Source organism: Ochotona princeps, chromosome 13 (assembly GCF_030435755.1).
Source record: "Ochotona princeps isolate mOchPri1 chromosome 13, mOchPri1.hap1, whole genome shotgun sequence".
Lineage (NCBI taxonomy): Eukaryota > Metazoa > Chordata > Mammalia > Lagomorpha > Ochotonidae > Ochotona > Ochotona princeps.
In genome coordinates, this window is record NC_080844.1 from 8,498,828 (window position 1) to 8,517,532 (window position 18,705).

At 54.7% G+C, this 18,705-nt stretch overlaps 1 protein-coding gene across 7 annotated transcripts in view; it reads right to left on the reverse strand.

The window, feature by feature from the left end:
* The window catches only part of LDB3 (LIM domain binding 3), a 56,021-nt gene that overhangs the window by 18,334 nt on the left and 18,982 nt on the right, over positions 1-18,705 (reverse strand). For 4 of the 7 annotated variants that reach the window (XM_004583345.4, XM_004583344.2, XM_004583343.2 and 1 more), the window contains one exon: positions 12,717-13,471. In XM_004583345.4, the coding sequence (XP_004583402.2) occupies positions 13,375-13,471 (97 nt within the window). In that variant the 3' untranslated portion in view covers positions 12,717-13,374. Of the gene's footprint in view, positions 1-4,576; positions 4,729-7,808; positions 7,974-12,716; positions 13,472-18,705 lie in introns of those variants that run through there. The other 3 variants (XM_058671120.1, XM_058671119.1, XM_058671118.1) reach the window with 1 other exon arrangement.

The following is an 18,705-nucleotide window of genomic DNA, read 5'->3' on the forward strand; positions in this document are numbered from 1 at the left end:
TTCTCCCTAAGGAATCTTCCTCCCACTTGCTAAGGGGTGGGGAGCCACATGGGAGACTGTCTGAGTCAGTCCTTGTTATCCCCTTTACCCATGAGGTCACTGGGGCTGAACCAGGAATGGAACAGTGTCAAGCTCTGAATTGACTCTTTCCAGTGCCTGGCTTCCTCTGTATAGAATGTGAGTCTACCTTCCAGAAAACCCTGGTGCATGATGCCACTGAGGTATCATTTTCTTCCTCTTTCTTTTTTTCAAAATTTCTTTTTAAGATTTCTTTTCATTGGAAAGGCAGATCAGATTTACAGAGAGAAGGAGATACACAGAGAAAGATCTCCCGTCCACTGGTTCACTCTCCAGATGGCCACAATGACTGCAGGTGAGCCAATCCGAAGCCAGGAACCTGGAGCCTCTTCTGGGTCTCCCACACGGGTTCAGGGTCCCAAGGTTTTGGGCCGACCTCTTCTGCTTTCCTAGGCCACCAGCAGGGAGCTGGATGGGAAGTGGAACAGCTGGGACATGAACTGGCACCCATATTGGATCCTGGCACTTGCAAGGTGAGGATTTAGCCACTGAGTCATTGAGCTAGGCCCATGAGTGGTCATTTTCAACAGGAGACTTCATACTGACTGCGCATACTGTAGCAAGTGATTTGACCTTGTTAGACCTCAGTTATTCCCTTATTCTGAAGATGAAGAGAAAATGAAAAACCGGAAGTGCTGGGAAGCACTGGACTTAGCAGTTTAAGCCATTGCTTGGTACTCCTGCAGTCAACTTATGAGTGCCTGGTTTCTGTTCCAGCTTTTTGGCTTCCCACCCAACTTCCTGCTGTTGTGTACCCTGGGAGGCAGCAGATGATGACCCAAGATAGAGTTTCTGGTCCCTAGTGTTGCCTGATTTAATCTTGGCTTTTACAGATGTCTGAGGTGGAAACCCGTGGATGGAAAATCTCTTTGTATTCTGCCTTTCTAATAAAAATGAAAATAAATATAAAGTGTTGAGCCTAGCACCAGGTACAATGTGTCACCCAAAGTGAGGGAGGACAGTAAAGCTTTGAGATCTACCTGGTGTTCACCTGGAGAAGCCCAGCCCAGGCAGATGGGAGGTGAGGGGGTGAGGGGGTAAGATGACACCCTGAAGTCAGATAACTCAGTGCTGACGGAATGCAGGACACCTCTACCTGCCTACAGGGTGTGGCGGGGACCTACTGGAGTGACCTAGTGCAAGCATTTTGTAAATGTGTGAAGTGTTAAAGGTTTCACCCCTCCCTAGGAACCTGGCATAGCTCTCTAGAGCCCAGAGTAAGGTAAGTCTCAGAAGGCTGAGGACAGGGAGACTCCGGGAACGGGAAGCGGGGGTGGTCCAGCGGCACACACGGCAACCTCACCCTCCTAGTACACACCGAGGAGACTTCCACCTCTTCTTGGTAAAGACGTTTTCTACAAGAAGAGATTCAGAACATCCTAAACCCATGCTGTCCTTGGTGGCTGTTGAGCTCCTGAAATGTGGTTAGTGTTAAGTGTGAAATGCACACTGATAAGAATATGAAATACCTCACTAGTAATGATTTTATCCTGATTAGACACTGAAGTGCTATTTTGAATAAACTGATCTAAGTAAAACATGAAAGGTTCATCGCAAGGGGCTGGTATAGCAACAAAAGTTGGTAAGGCTGCTGGCTGTGATGCTGGCATCCTATATCTGGTTTGAGTCCTAGCTGCCCTGCTTCTGCTAATTCACCTGGGAAAAGAGGTAGAGGATGACCCACATGCTTGGGCCCCTGCCAAAGGGAGACCCAGAGGAGACTCCTGGCCCTGGCTTTGGCTTGGCCAGGTTTGCCTACATCCCTAGGGGCTTTATTTCAAGCCACGTATGAGGCATTCACTTGCTAGCCCATTTTACACAAGAGGGACCAACTCAGAGCCAGCCAGCCAGGAAGAGATCTGTAGCTGGAACTGGCATTCAGGCAGTTGCTCTGATGCAGATCCCTGCTGATCCACTTCCCTGGCCAGGCATACCTACCACAGCCGCCTCCTCTAGTGAGGCCCAGCCTCACCGAAGTGCTCTGAGGGAGACGTCATTTGCTTGCTGCTCCTCTAGAAGCCCCGGGGGCTGCTGCTATTTCTGCATGACGGAATTAAACCCGTCCAAATTAGAAGGCGGTATTTCATCTCTAATTGGCAAGTTCAAAAGGCCCCTATCGCACTCCGGCGGCCTTGGCAAGGTGTAATTAAATAAGGTGATTTCTGACTCACTCGGCCCGGCCTGGCCCAGCCCGGTTCTCTGGCCCACAGGCCAAAGTGACTGCCCCAAGTTCCTCCAATGGCTGCAGGAGTCCACAGAGACCCCAGCACTAGACAGTGAGCAAGGCCAGGAAGGCCTCCCAACCCGCTCCCCACTGCCGCCCAGCCTCCCCTCCCAGGGTCAAGGTGTTGCAGGGAGCCCAGGCCACGCGCCAGAGATAGGAGCTGAGCTGCGAACAACACCCTCAGCTGGGAGGGTGAGGGTGAGAGACTGCTGCTGGGCGCCCTGGGCTCATAGCTGGCACTATTGGCTAGCCGCCCTGAATGCCACTTCAACTCTGCTGGCCTGAGAGCAGGAGATGGAGGGAGGCAGGGCTGCCTCCTTCGCTGCAGGCAGGAATGAGTTAACGTCTGCATGCGGCCTGGGAACCGCAGCATGGAGGCCTGAGGCTCAAGCACTGTCTTGGCGGGCAGCCTGCTTGAGTCCATGCCGGGAAGGAGGAGACCAAGGCCCTGGGGCGGACCTGGCTGCCCAGCTGTGAGCACACGCCCCTGGAGTCCTGCCGCCCCCTGGCGGGCCTGCTTGGCACAGCCAGTGGGTGATGGGTGATGGAGGATGGACGCCAGAAGGGCCTTCCCCTGGGGCCAGGACAGAATTGCTCACCTGAGCAGGGGACAGCAGCCTTGTCTCCAGCATAACCCTACCTACCTTCCCTGGCCTGTATTTCCTTTCGCTCCATTTGGGAAGCAGAGGAGGCAGTATGTCCTGGCACCTGGCCCAGGCCACAGGCAGGGAACTTCCTTGCTCTGGCTATGGAGAAGGGCTCCCTGGAACCTCCCTCTTCGGTGATACAGAGAAGCCTTCCCTGTCCCTCTCCCCTCATTCTTTGTCATACAAGCTGCTGACTTCCTCGTAGCCTCGGTTTTACCCTGAAGCAGGTGGATGGCAAAGTCATGCCAGTTGTCAGGGCCTGGTAATGCTCAGGGTACATTCATTCCATTGTGCTAAAACTGCCCTAGGAGAGATCTGCTTAAAAATTAGATGGGGAGCAGGGAGAGCAGGGAAAGCAGGGAGAGAAGGGCTGGCGCTGTGGTGTGTTACCTCCACCTGAGCTCGCAGCGCCAGCATCTCCTCTGGATACCAGGTCAAGTCCAGGCTGCCCCGGCTCCCTACTAATCAGCCCGGAAGGCAGTGGACAATGGCCCAAGTGCTTGAGCCCCTGCACTCACGTGGGAGACCTGGGTGAAGCACCTGGCTTCTATCTCCTGGCTCCAGCCTGGTCCAATCCTGGCTCTTGTGGCCATTTGGGAGTAAACCCAGCTGTTGGAAGACATTTTCTCTTTCCTCCTCTCTATGTAACTCTTTCAGATACAATAATTTTTAAAAATTCATGACTTTTGTTTCCATACTCATCTCTCCATACTCATCTTCTAGACATTTGTTGAAGATCCCTCCTGTGTTAAAAGTATGAGGCTCGGCACAAAAGGATGTGCCCGTCAGAACTGCCTTGCCCACTGGTGGAGTGGGAACCAAGGGGCCGCTCTGGGAACCCTGTGCGCCCTGTCCCTGAATATTCACAATGCAGAGCTCATGGCTTGTTCTCTGCCTGTTCTCAGCTGTCCCCTCACCAACAGTTTGACATTCATACACTTGTCTATGCCTTCATTCTCTGTGCTGTGGCTTAGCAGCGTCTCTTCTGGGCTGGGCCTAAGTCAAGGGCACATAGTAGGGCAACTCTGCCCCAGCCCTGCCCTGCTAGAGGCACTCCAGTGTAGAAGAGGCCAGGAAGACCAAACCCAGGGGCCTGAGTGCTGTGGGACAACCTGGGCGACCAGGGCCTGGGGACTTCCTCCCGCACCACCACCTGGTAAAACACCCGCTGAAGACTCCCTTCTCGGGTTCCTTAAACAGCTGGTGGGAAGCTCTGCCTACAAGGCCTGACTTTGCCTACAAAGAGGTGGACATGGGTATGAGTCCTCATCTCAGGGGGTAAGGGTGGAGATATCAGGTGTTGTCCTAACCCATGGTACGTGATCATAGCTGCCTGTGGCTCTGGCTCTGGTCATCCCCAGATGTGGGAGAACAGTGTCTCCCTTCTAAACCCTCTATTGCTCTCATCTGGAATCACAGCATCTGCAGCCAGCACCATCCTCTTGCTATGTTAGGAGGCTGCAGTCCCACCAGACACCGCCCACCTGTCTCCCTAAGGACAGATGTGAGCTCCGTGGGTTCTGGCCCACAGCTGCAGGGAGGAGGGCTGTGCCTCACTCCAGGAACCCTGCCAACCACCAGGGGCCATGATTGGCTTAGATAGCCTCCCTCCCACTCAGTGTCTCACCTGGCTGGTAGACAGACGGCCGGATGCTGGCAGTGGTGACCACCCGGGGCTTGGGCGCAGGAGTCGTAGAGCCCTCGCTGTAGCTGGTGTGGGAGGCAGGTGCTGGAGAGGCAGCCGCTGCATGGCTGTAGGCAGAGGCCTGGGGTCTGGAACTGAGGGGTGGGGGAGAATTACAACAGGATGGCCCCAGGGGGCCCTGGGTTTACCCCTAGAACAGATTGGCTTCCCAATCTTTAGGAGTCCCTCTGTGAGGGAACAAGCTGAGTGCAATATCTCTGGGGAAGAAAGGCTGGGAGTCTTGGGAGTGGGGAAGGGAACTCTCCTGGGGTGACTAGTGCTTCTGCCCTGGGAGAGAGGGAGGAAGGCCAGCACCCCCCATGGGAGATAATGCCCAGGAGGGGCTGGGGTGCTGTGGAAGAACCTGAAGCAGGACACTGGGAGGGACAGAGGTGGTCAGAGCTGTCCTAGAGCTTCAGGTTTCTAGGCAAGAAAGCCCCAGGAAGGAGTTCATGAAAAGGTCTCTCAACTGCTCCATTCAACACATACATATACACAAACACGCACATGCATGCACACACACACATATATATGTGCACACACACTCTTCTATACAGAATTCCTGCCGCCTTCCTCCAGCAGTTAGTGGTAAAAGGGCATGCTAACAGTCTTTTCCCATTGGGATTCAGGGACTATATGGGACAGAGAGGGGGGAAGATGTGTCCTAGGGGAAGCATTTGCCATAGCAGTTAAGATGCCCATGGGGGTCCACATCCAGCTCTGACTCCTGACTCCAGCTTCCTGTTAACACAGACCCTGGGAGCTGTGGTGATGGTTCACGTAGGAGGGCCCCTGCTGCTCACATAGGAGATCTGGACAGAGTTCCTACAATCCCTCACCCAGACATGGAAGGAATTTGGGCATGACCAGCAGATGAGAGCACTCCCTGACAATGTGTGTGAGTGCCTCCACAATAAGCTTATGTTTGTAAGGTGCCTAGTTCATTGCCCTCAGGAAACACCGAGCTCAGATTCTTGCCTCACAGAGGCTCCCGGCTCCAAGAACCTCTGGAGTTTAATTAACCTTGGCTGACCCGTGTCTTCCAATTTCTTTTGCTTATGAAACTCTTCCCTTGGTATACAATGAATGCACACCTTACAAAACTCACCCATGCTTGTGTGCCTGCATGGAACTCGTGTGGCCCTGCAGCCACTGGGTGCCACCAGGGCCACACAATCACACCTACACCCAGAACAAACAGGTCATTGGTGGGGACAATGTTGAAGGGAGCCCTGCAAATATCAGGGGTATTCCAAAAAGTCTGTGGACCAGGTGCACTTAAATGATAAGTTTGTTTCAGCGCAGGCAGTTGCTAAATGCATACATAATATTTTGGATTTTTTTAATACATATATTATAGCATGCATTTTCCACTGACTTTTTGAAGACCCCACATACGCTGTCCTCCTCCCACACCCCTTGCTTTTGGCTTCCGTCTTCCTGTCATCTTTCTGCGTGTTCCCCATAGGCCCTGACTCTTCCTAGCCTTAGGGGGCAGAGAGGGCATGCCTTCCTCTCTAGGGTTCCAGGCGCTGTCCAATTTGCCAAGTTTCTGTTGGAATCAAGCACTGTCCTGCCTCTCTGGGCCCATCTGTGGATAGCCCAGTGGACTGGGGAAGGGCTCAGTACAAGGCAGTCCAACGGATGCTTGGCTTCCACTGTGGCCAGAGAAGGGTCAGGGTCAAGGATTCTGAGCCAGATTCTGCCACCAGTAAGGGATTCTGGGTCAGAGTCCTGGGACCTGGGGGTCCTGTTTCAGGGACAGGAGGCATAGACCAAAAATGCCCAGGAAGCATTTTAAAGTCATCCCCTTTTGCCTCCCAGGAACTCCCTCCAGCTCCAGCTCCAGGCCAGTTTATGTACTGCGCAGGGCTGGCAACTGGGCTCAGAACACTACCATTTAACCTCTTCTGTTCCAGCCCAGTGTCCTGCTATGAAACCTTCTGGGACCCACCTCAAATTCTACAGAGGCCTCACGCTGTCTCGGCAGGGCAAATGGCAAGAAGAACTTGCCCTGTTGAGAGTGCCCCCAAAGGGTTGCACATCAAGCAGACTGGGACATGGAGGCCTGGAGTTGGTGCCAGCGCCTGCCCCTGAGCAGGGTTGGGGCCACAGGCTCTGGTGCTGAGTTCTTGCTCTCTACAATTTCCTCTCTGCATAAGTTGCAAGGCCCTTACATGATGTAGCTTGTTAAATGTCACCAGGAAAACTGGTGGCCCAATGCTGGGCTCCCCTGTGAGACTTGAGTTTGCACTAGGAAAAGACCGGGCTTGGAACTACATGGGGTCATTGTGAAGCCTAGGAATGGAAGGGCCTGGCTCAGTCCTGCCACAGCCTACAATCATGGACTCATGCACCCCAACCCAGAGAGGCACTTCTCCTGAAGAGAGGCAGCTTGGGAATCTGGCTGCTAACCTCTGGTACCAACTGGATGACTTATTGGAAACCCAGAACTGGATGACTTATTGGAAACCCAGGGAGCTGGGCCAGCAGCCCTGGCTGTGGCATTTCCTCCCTGCTCCACAGTGACCTCTCCAGCCTGCCTCAGACCCCCCTGTACCTGCTCCTCACCTTGGCAGATGTACAGGAGGGCCCCCAGGTCCTTTTGCCCCTTTTTCTGGTCTAAGTGCTTACGCATGTTTGTTTCTTCATGACCCTATGCCAAACATCCTAGCATGAGAGGAACTGGGGTTCATAGCGGTTAGGTCACTATCTTGAGGTCACAGTTGAGTGGCACAGCAGAGACTGAATCCCACTGTACCTGGTGCCTATCATGCTGTTATACTTCTTCATCAAGCAAAGGAAATGTATTAGAGATGAGCACGTTAGTGGCTAAACTCCAGCTGAGCAAACCTTACCTTTCTCCCATGCCCAGTTCAAGGCTCCCTCTTTCCAAGAAGCCATTCTTGGTCTCCCCAGTCCCCAGGAATGACTTTCATTCTCTTTCATCAGAATTGAATGCACATTTCCCCTTTCTACATCTGATTCTGTGTGTGTGTGTGTGTGTGTGTGTGTGCATGGGTGTGAGAGAGAGAAAGAGAGAGAGAGAGAGAGAGAGGAGGGACTTTTACCTCTCTCACTGGAGCATGTGTCCCTAGGGACAGGGCAACATCTCTGGGCAGGGCCTCTCCTGCGCCCCATCTTTGCAGTCAGGGCTGGCACTGTGGGCATTTACCTTGGACCATCCGCAGGGCTTGAGGCAGGGGCTGCGTGGGCAGTGGCTGCAGCCAGGGGCGGCGAGGCTGGGCTGGGAGAGGCGGCAGCAGGCAGCTGGGCAGAAGCAGGCAGCAGCGGGGTGGCGGCCTGGTTGGTGCACACTGGAGCATGCTCAATGGGGGTGCTGATGAGGCGGACCGAAAAAGACAACAAGTCAAAGGGGCCCCTAGACCCCACGAGGCCCTCAAACCCTGCAAGCAGCCCCTTTTGTGTGAAGGTGGCTGGTCTTGGCAGAGGTGGGCTGAGCAGGAAGCACCATGGGCACAGCACAGAAGCCTCCAGTGGGTGTGTCCTTTGGGGTCAAGGCCAGAGCTCCTCCAGAAGCATGTGAGGGACAGCTCAGACCCCAGAAGAATACCCTCCGTGTGGGAGATATTTTTCTTCCCAAAATGTCCAAACTTACTTAGTTTTCATTCTCAGCAGAACACCATGCAGTGATGAAATAGGGTGGATTAGCCACCAGGTCCTATCTGTTCTGTTTTCCTCTTGCTTTCATCTTTCCCCATTGAGCTGGGGCATGCACTGCATGGCCTCTGGGGAGGGATGAAGTAGCAAACAGAGCAGAGGCCAACATCTGAGCATCTAGGGCTTAGCCACTGGAGTTCTGAGAAGCCAAATATGAAGCTGAGAAAAACTCAGGGCCCTAACGCTACCTTTACAAGATGTGTGAGAGCCACCTGGCCAGTTCTCTCAGCTGGAAGAGGGCAGTGGGATATACGGGAGTCAAGACAGAGGCACCTGTGTCCTTTTGAGGAGTAAACCCTGGGGAAGCAGCAGGGCCACAGGCTTCCCCATTCCCATGCTGAGGGACCAGACGGCCCAAGAAACTCAGGCCGAGGTGTGGACAGGACATGGCCCTGAGCACTTGCAGATCTGGAGGCTTTGCCAGAGAGGACGAGAGAAATGGATGCTCAGTGTGGACAGGTATGTATGTGTAGGAGGGGCTGGTTAGCTCAGAGATGCCAGAAGACACCGCGACTGATGATGAGATGCCTATGCGTCCCAGCCCCAACGCCTGGGCACCCTGTGGGCACGGCACCCCTGAAACACTCCGAGAAGACAAGGGCAGCCAGAGCCTGGACTTCATGGGATTACATGTGTTACCTGGGAAAGGGGGGCAGAAGGCAAATTAAATTCTAGAAAGAACAAAGAAATGCAGGTGCCTGGAGCTTCACTGTGCTCCCACATCAGCACCCCATGCTTTGATTCTCATCCTTGGCTCCTGACTCCCATTCCCTGCTAAGGCAGACTGTGTGAGGAACGGTTTCTGTCCTGCACGTGGGAGACACTCAACTCCCACTCCAGGTCAGCCCCAGGCTTTGTGGACACCTGGAAGTAAACCAGCAGACAGGTACTCTAGCTTGCTATCTTTCAAATAAACAAATGAATTTTTAAATGGAAATGTGCATTCTCTGCCCTTCAACTTGTATTTCAACAGCCACAGGAGAAACGGACCTCCACGGGTGGGTGCAGCCTTCTGCTCAGCATCTCCTTTGTCACTCACTTCCTGAGTTCACTCTGTGTGCCTGCTTCATTATGATGTTCTGAATTTCCCACAACAGCCCTCCACGGTGGATATCATGGACTCCACTTAACAGGTGGCAGAATGAAAACCCAGGGAATTCAGTTGCTCAGTGATGTTTTCATGTCCCAGACCTTATTGCTACGGATGGGAGAATCTGATCCCTGGAAAGAAAGAAATGTCTTCCTGTGATCGGTTAAGTAGATGCTTCCCCTCACCTAGTCATGCCCCGCCCCTGCCACAAGGTGTGACTCTGATGGGCACTGGTTAGAATTATGATGTTTCCCTTTGCTGAGTGTCTGTCCAAGAATGAGCACACCCCATCCCTACCCCCATCCTCTACTCAATCCCCTCCATCTCCCTGGGCCACTGGTTTTCCAAGCCTGGCTTCTTGCATGGGCATTCTGAGGCTCAGAAAGGTTGTTCTGGCCGAGACTCACACAGTGGTCAGGGGGCAGAGCAGGGCTGGAGCTTGCATCATGACATTGGCCAGACTTTCAGATGCCTGTGGATCATCACCCAGGGATTTTGTGCAAACCGGAGCTTCTGGCTGAGGAGGTCTAGGCATGGAGCTGGGATTCTCAGTCTCTAACAAGCTCCAAGGTGCTACTGACATAGCCGGCCAGGTCTGCCCAGGATCCACCTGACACAGCACTGTCCAGCCAGTGCATGAAGTAGATCAAGAGGGCATGGAAGGATACAGCTGGAGCACTGACAAGGCTACTGGTTGACATCCCCATGAAAGAGAGTACCAGCATCAGCCCTGAATTGTGTGGGAACTATCTGCAACAGGCATGGGCTGTGGCCACATCCCACCCAGGCTGGGTTCCCTGGCCTAAGGGTCAGAGGGGGAAGCCTTGGGAAGCCTGGCGGTGGCCCTTCTATGGACGGTCGCTACAGACTCTGAGCTGGCTGCTTTCATCGTCAGATACAGGAGCCCCCGGGCTAACACGGGACATGGACTCTGGATTTCCCTGGCCTCATCATGTTTGGGCCAGCAGATAGCTGAGGACAGAGGTGATGGTGAAAATTTCTGCGACAGGGCTGGTGTTTTGTGAGACAAGTCAGAATGTGGCTTTGCCGGTCCCTTTGGCTCAGTCTCTTTGCTGTCGCTAGCTTACCTGCAGCTTTCCCCGGCCAGAGCTCCAAATGGACCGGGACAGACCACAGGGCCAGGGCAGAGGTCACCACCAGGGGTTTAGGGGCACACACATGCACGAGTCTGCAGCTTGAGGTTCTTGTGGAGCCACAGCCTTGCAAGGGTCGCTGTGTGCAGACACCAAGCTGCCAGGGGTGCGGAGGAGGCAGAGGAGCTGTTTGGAAAGTATCCTGTAGAATCTTGGGTTCTCACCTGAAGTTCTACGAACTCCCTGCTTTGGGTCTTAAAGATGATGCCTCGGAGGTGGACAGCAGCCTGGGCTGCCTCCTGCCTGGGTGGTGATTCACAGGCAAGCCCAAGTAGACCCAAAGGCTGGCGGTCAACTGGATGTGGCTGGAGGCCTGGCCTTCAGCTCTTGCTCTGCTATGGAGCCCTTGGCGAGGACAGGGATGCGTACTCAGTAGAGACTGTTACTGGTGACAACAGCAATGTCTGGGAGCAGGGGTTGTGGGAGTGGTGTTAATAGTAGTCCTGACGCTTGGGGTTTCTGATCATAGGACTCCAGGGGAACTGTTGGTGATAGCTGGGACACTGTGACTGGGCGTTGTGACTCTTAAGAGAGTAGTCACCATGTTTGGGGTGCTGCTGCCACCAATATTAATGGAAAGTTCCCATTGTTTGGGTGATGATCCAGTAACAGGCATAAACTGGCTGCAAGAGTTCTCACTGCCTCCTACGTAGCCTCAGGCCATCTCACAGCCTGGAGACTCTAGTTCTTGGGAGCCCTTGGTCACCCCTATTGGCAGCAAGGCTGCTTGACCTGCACAGCTCCAGGGACACGATGGTCCATGTAAGTGACATCAGTGAAGGTACCCTACCACCTCTGCTAGCTCTAGGTTGGCCTTCAGAACATACCCAACATCCCACATCCAGACCACCAAAGACCATGACCTCCTCTGCATTCCTTTTGTCAAAGGCAAAATGATCAACTGGAACATTCTGAAACATTCCTTTTTTACATCTGCACCTCTGCAGCTTCTCCTGAGAGCATTAGCCAGCTGTCCCTATCTGCACACAGCTCCTACTCCAAACCTTCCCTGAAGGCCAAGTACACACACAGACCTCTTCTTCCAGGAAGGCATCGCTGATCCTGCTGTGGAGAGACCTCTCTGTCTCTGGACTCCACACGCTCAACCCTGGCCTTTCTGACTCCTTTAGCACCTACAGCAGCAGCCAAGTGCAGCCAAGTCCACAGGTGTGGGGTGCTGAACAAGGATATCCATTCTGCCTGCACCGTCCTCCACACCCTTCTCCGACCTGGGGCCACCCTCAAGGCACTGCACACACAGGCCTGGGCAAATACCAGGCAAGCTGGAAATCAAAGGAGGGTCTTTATAGAGTGTGGGAAGGGGAGCTGACAGGACAGAGGCCAGCTAGCCAGACCTTCCAGATCCCTGGAGGCAGAGAGGAAGCCATGTCCAGGCAGCAGGCGTGTAAGCTGTCTGGCCTCAGAGGTGTTAGGGAGGCCCGAAGGTTGGCCCTCAGTGCCCGCCTTCCTTGGCTCCATGCCATGATTCTCCTGTTCTAAGCCTGGGACTCCACACCATCAGGGAGAGTCTGGGTTGCAGGGATGGAAGGTGTGTAGGCACCAGCCAGAGTGTACAGCTGCTGCCTGACTAGCCCTCCTGACCAGTACTCAGGACAAGGACAAGGCCAAGATCACAGATCTGGGGTAGGGGACACGGTATAGGGGGTGGGTGGGACCAAGAGCAAAACCTAACAGAGACCTTCCCCATCCTCCCAGAGCCTTAGCAAGACCCATCCAGGACTCCCTCTGTGCCCCACACTGGCCCCCACCCCCAGAGTTCCCCTGGGAACTTCCTGCAGTCCAGGTGTGCCAGTTGGAGCCCCTCCCTCCCCTAAGGGTGGGGCATGCCTTCTGCCAGTAGCAGTGTCTTGCCAGGGAGGAGGATGACTCCGCCTGCGGCTTGCAGGTGGTGTAAGAAGGAGAGTCCGGGGCATTCAGGCAACCTCCAACCACACTGCCCTGGGGGAGGTTAAGCTGCCCACATAAGGCTCCAGCATGGATTTTGACCCTCCACCCTCCTCTCCCTGGGGTCTGCGGCCCCAGAGATAGGGAATCAGGGGCAAGCAGTGCCCCTGGCCTTCCTGTGACCCAGACACTGACCTCACGGCCCGTCTCGGCAGGTTGGACACAGGCACAGCATGACGGGGGCTCCGTGCAGTTCGTTTCAAATCCTCTTTATTTCAGCAGGAGCTTTTATGTACAGGACAGAGTGCTAGGGAGCTGCACACACACAGCACAGCAGGGAGGGCACCCGCCCCATCTCACTGCACCCAGGGGGTGGGGGAATCATTGCCTAGTCTGCCACTTCCTCTGACAACAGCTAGTTCAGTGCTGGGCTGCCTGGGGGCTCCAGAGAGCAGACAGTGAGCTCGCAGGCCTGGGGGTACGACTCTTCCTGGGACCTGATCTATAGGTAACTCCTGGCAGGGTGGCATGAGGCCAGGAATGAGAGAGGTGGGACTCTGAGTGGTAGCCCAGCCTGTTCCCCTTGATTCTGGGGTGTCCCGCAGGCAAACCCCGACATATCCTTTCCAGGCTATGGCTGAGGTCTGTGCAGGGTGAGGGCAGGGCGGAGGTTTGATTACTGCAGGGCATGAAGGGGGTGGTGGGTGCAGAGCTGCACAGGCCTGGGCTTGGCCATCAGCTCTAGGCTGGGCACAGCACAGGGAAGTGCCCTTGGCTCCCTGAGAGGCCCCCGGCACAAGCACACAGGGTCAAGCATCACCGTGGGGGCTCACACGCCAGATCTGTGTGTTGGAAGGGGAGAGGGGAGGAGGGGGCCCAGCCTGTCAGGGCCAAGGTCCCTGGCTGCCTTTTTAGCTCTTAACGTTAAGGATTTGGGCTGAAAGGCCGTGATGCCAGTTGCGCAATTTGGCAAAACGTGGGCTGTTACGTTCCGTTTCAAACCTCTCCCTGTGGCACAGACGGAGACAGAGAGACAGAAAGCGAGAGAAAAGAGAGGAAGAAAAAGAGGGGTTAGGGGATGTGGCTACTATTCCCTTGAGTGACAGCTGGGGCAGGGAGGGAGGGACAAGGTTGGCTTGGGGATGCTCTGCCATGCACATGGTATTTTTGGGTGGGCAGGTCTGGGTTGGGGAAAGACCAAGGCCCCGGGGATCTAAGTACTGCCTTGGACAGACCAAGGGGATGGGGCCTGGCCGGTGGGCCTGAGGGCAAGCCAGGCATAGCCCAGGCTCCCTAGCATCTTGAGGGCAGGGCAGAGCAGGGCTGCTTTGGCTGTGGGCTCTCGGGACTGAACCAACAAGGTAGGTGGGTCTAGCATAGTCTCTGTCTCCAGCTGGGCATCAAAAAAGGAGGGGCACCCACCCCTAGTGGGTAGACCTGATACCTCTCTGCTGGCCCTTCCCTATCCCCCTCCAAGAGAAGCCCTCACGTAGCACCGACTGCCCCCTGCCCACCCAGGTCTGAGCACAGCCCAGGCACACGTGTGTGCACAAATGCAACACATGCTCACAAGGCCACTGTCACAGTTATGGGGGACTTTCCAGCCCCTCCCTCCAGCTGGGCCTCCAGAGATCCAGGACAAAGCAGTAAGCAGTAGCCTAAAATGTCGATGTGGAAGGGGAGAGAGCAACTGAGAAAGGCCAGCACTGCAGACGCCAGAATCCTAGGTCCTGCAGGCTGGACTGTGGTGGTGTGGGGGGATGGGGGTAGGGGTTAGGACCCTAACATCCTCCAGATCTGAGGTGCAAACTGGTCCAAGATCATGTCTGGCCACTAAAATGGTGCACTGAACCTGTAGTATTAAAACTTGACCTAAAAATTAACAGCCAGAGCCTAGCCAGAAGATGTTGAATGGCAAAGAACAATGAATGAACTATAGGCTGACCACCCCTTCTTGGAAACCCTTGGGACCAGAAGTAACCAAGATTTCAGACTCCTGGGTTTTGGAATATTTTCAAATATATGCACAATGAGAGATCTTGGGAGTGAGAACAAAGTCTAAGCAGGAAATTCATGCATACTTCATAGACACCTCACATTCCCAGCATTGGAACTAGTGTTAGCTTTTATACACCACGTTTAGGGCACATGCACTCGAACCGGAACTTGCCATGTAAGGTCAGGTGTGGGATTTGCCATTGTGACATTAGGACAGCAGTTCTCCCCCACCCCCACATTCTGTATTTTGGAGTATTTCAGATTGGGATTTTTTTTTTTTTTTTGGAATTAGGGGTGCTCAAGCTGTACCGGTATACTTGACACCTTGGCTGAGTGCCCCAGGGAATGATGCTACATGATAAAAAAGCCAATCCTGCAATGGTCCCATGTTATATACATCTACTGATAATGATGAAATGACTGAGATGCAGAATCGAGTGGGTCAGTTGTGGTCAGAGGTGACGGAGAGGCAATGCTGTGTGGTTTTATGAGGCATAGTGCAGGGCCTAGTGACACACGAATATTCTTTAGCTTGATTGCACCTACGGCACCTGCTCTTTGTGGTTTCATAGGCATCAGCACTGGGGGATGTGGGTAAGACCTGGGAGAGCTCCCTGAGGAACTTCTTACAATTGTATAGGGCTTGGCAATGATCTCAGACAAGTTTAGTGTAAAAGAGAAACTTCTAGCATACACAAATTCAGACACTCATGTCAGGGCCTTAAAGACAGAAGACGAGGCAACACATTTCCACATGGTGACAGCCAACAGGTCCAGTCCCCCTGTCCCCACACTCCCACAGTTGATTCTGGTTCTCCTCCCAAAGCTTTCATCAACAGGTCTCAGTGTGAGACTGACAAAGGAACCCATTTCTAACCATTGGTCTAGTCCAACCTTCCCCTATACCCAGGGGAAGTCAAGACCCAGAGATGTCACATGAATGCTCAAAAGCCAGAGACACTGAGCAGCAGAATTGCTGTCTGAAAGTCATATGCTGCCTTCTTTCCTTGCCACACATCTGCCTCTCTGGCACTCAGGATGAAGGGCTGGACACAGCATGAGCCAAGGTCCTGGGGCAGAACCCATACAGCCCTGCTGACAGCAACAGAAAGTGACCATGGCCACCCCACAAATGCCACCCAGGAGGACACAGGTGCAAAACCGGTCAAGGCCAGCTTTATAAATCTTAAGTCCTAGCAAGATCCACCGCATCTGGGTGACAGTTTGCTGTCATGGCTCAGGGACAAGGTTGGGACAGTTCTGAGGAGCCAGTGAGTGTACTGAGGTCACTGTGCCTTGGAAGTTCTCATGGCCAGGGAAAGGAGTAGGGAGAGGAAGATCCTGAAGAGGCTGATAGAGAGAGAGAGCAAGAGAGAGAGGTAAAGGAGAGAAAGAGAGAAGCAAAGGGCACTTCCAGCCCACTGCAACCTAGGGGACGTCCTGACTTGCCATTTGTGGCTTTCCACCCGCAAGGGTGCCAAAATTCCAAGGTCTGAAAATACACAGAACCCAGGTGACTTATTCCTGCCTCTTGCCAATGATGCCTCCTTGGGCTGTGCCAGCACCAGGACAGGTGACCATGTGAGCTTGGTCGCTGGGGCAGGTACACAGCTGCCCGTATGTGAGGGCAGGGGGCAGCTGTGTGCCTGCTGAGGGCCGGCCGGGGCTACAGGCAGTCAGTGATCCCTGGCTCCTATCAGAGGTAGGCCTGGAACTGGCTGCAGGAGGGGCTTGGGTGGGGTTTTGTATTATCACCAAGATGATACTCCAGATCAGCTGGAGCCCCACTTGGTATGCAGGCAGATTTGCCCCGCACCTCCACCACATCAGGGCTGCCCAGTGTCAAATCTGACCTTCCAGGGAAGCTGGTATGACCTCTCTGAGGCTGGGAGCTCAGACCTATCTGCATTCTGCTACTGCAAGGGAAACCAAGAACCACAGCCTCACCTACACCTGCTAGACAGCAGGCCAACTGCCTCAGGTGTGGGCAGGTCTTTCTTGGGAAGGCAGCCAAGAACATGGCTGATGTCTCACCTGTAAAGACTGGGTTCCCACAGATGAGAAGCTGCCTGGAGCTGGCCAGCAGTGGGCACCAGGGGCACCAGGGGCTCAGAGGCAGCTTGGGGTGTTGCCAGACAACAGGTTCGCCACCAGGAACCAGGACTTGAGAAGAGGGGAGAACTGAGAGGTACCCTGGGACTCGGGCAGTGGAGAGGGGTCTGCCCTGGAGGTCATTCATGCCCCTCACCTGGCACAGATCACCTGACTCTCCTCATACCACATCCCTGGTGTTACTAGAAGCAGCTTTACAGAGACACTTCCCTGGAGAAACTCAGCCTATCTAAGAGGCTCTCAGCTGCCTCACTCATCTAGGAGGGAAAGAAGGAAGTGGTGGCCACCCTGTGCCAACTCCGGGATCAGCAAGGGCCTGTGGCCACAGCTTCCAATTGGCAGTTGGAGGTCAACAGAGGTGCGGCCAACCTGAGCCCAGTGTAGGGACAGCATGCTCCCTCGCTCTGCTCAGTGACCATGTGGGTGAGCCTGGGGTCCCAGCCATGTCCATGGCCACAGCCGTTGCTTCCGGCTTGAACCACTAGCAGAATGGAACAGAATTACCCACCATGCATATTCACCCCACTGCATGGGATGCCATGGGGAGATAATCCTCCAGAGATGAGACCCAGGACCATAGACAGGAACAAGGGGCTTTCGACAACCTGCTATCCTGGAGCCCAAGATCCCTGGGGGAAGGTGGATGCCTGCCTGGCACTGAGGGAGGAAGCAGGATGAATTTCCTCTAGGGCTTCCTTCCAGACCTCCTGCCTTGCACCAGGGCTGAGCTAGGTACCCCGGCCAAGGAGGAACTGAGTGCTGGGACCAGCAGCAAAAATCCTCAAGGGTTTGCTTCTGAGAGAGGATTATAGGGGCCACAATAAGGCCTGGTGCCCTACCCCCGCCCCCGGGTGACTTCAAGTTGATAACCTCTCTGTGGGAGTGCCTCATCAGCGGCCACTATGGGTACCCTGCCTTTCTGATTACACTTAGAGGGAAGAGACATAGGAGCCAGCAGGGTGCTAAGACCAAGCAGTTCTATGAAAAGAAGAGGGGGCCCCCTGCTGGCCTCGGATGGAAGGCATCAGCTGTTGGCAGGACGGAGTTGAGAAGCATGCGAAGACAGGCATGGAGCACAGAGGGAGGGGCCGTGGAGAGTTTGGCCACACTGAGAACAGCATTGCTTTTGAGCTAAATTCAACATCACTCTGCTCCCTGCTTAGATGCAGCAGACGCTGAAGGGTCAAGGATGCTGCCAGGCCTGCAGAGGCCAAGCAGAGCTGGGAAGACCACACTATAGGCTTGGCTGCCCAGCCAAAGAGTAGGAGGAGCAAGGACAAAGGCTCAGAGATAAAATCCACACCAAGCCCAAGTTGGCCCCAGAGGCCCGTCGCCTCCCTGCAGAACTGCAGCCATGGCATGCCCGGTAGCAAGTTGTAAACCTTGGCCCCGCATGGGTGCACACCCCTGAGTCCCAGCGCCTCACAAAGCAAATGCCACAGTGTGCACCGACCCGAGATCATCCCAGACCGCTGCAATGAATACATTGCCATACCTAAGCCCCATGCCTCACCAGGAAAAGGCCTCCTGGGTTCCTGTGAGTTCCAGAACGTCATGTCCGCCCCTCCCCTCCCAACCCCAGGCCCTGCACCAGTCCCTCCTCCAGCCAAGAGCGGGTCCTTCCCACAGCTGGGCTTTGAGCTGGGCCACACTGACAGTGCTGACACGGGCGCCCAGGGCTCAGGTGTGTGTGTGCCCCATGTGGCCTTCCACATGCCTGCCTCCAGGTGCCCAGCCTTCACGCTTGCAGGGGAATTAGGCCCTGAGTGGCAGGCAAGGCGCTGGCCCACTGCCCTCACAGAGACAGGTGCCCTTGTTCTCTCAATAGCCCCTGGGAGGCCAAAGCAGCCCTGCCCTCCCTGGCCAGGATCAGGGCCAGGGAAGCCTCACTTCTGCAGCCTAGGGCCTAGGGGGCGGGGACACACTCAGCTCCCAGCCTCCAGCACACTGCCCAGGACAGCTTCCTCCTCCGCCAGCCAGCAGCTGCTGAGAAGGGGGAGGGGCTTTGCGGACTTGGTTTTCCAAGTACATGCACTTGAGAGGATCTTTTCCAAGAGCTGTGTGGCAGTGGGGCTGTCCAGGGACGGATGGGGTCAGAGGGGCCATGCCATAGAGCCTGTGTCCGGGCACTT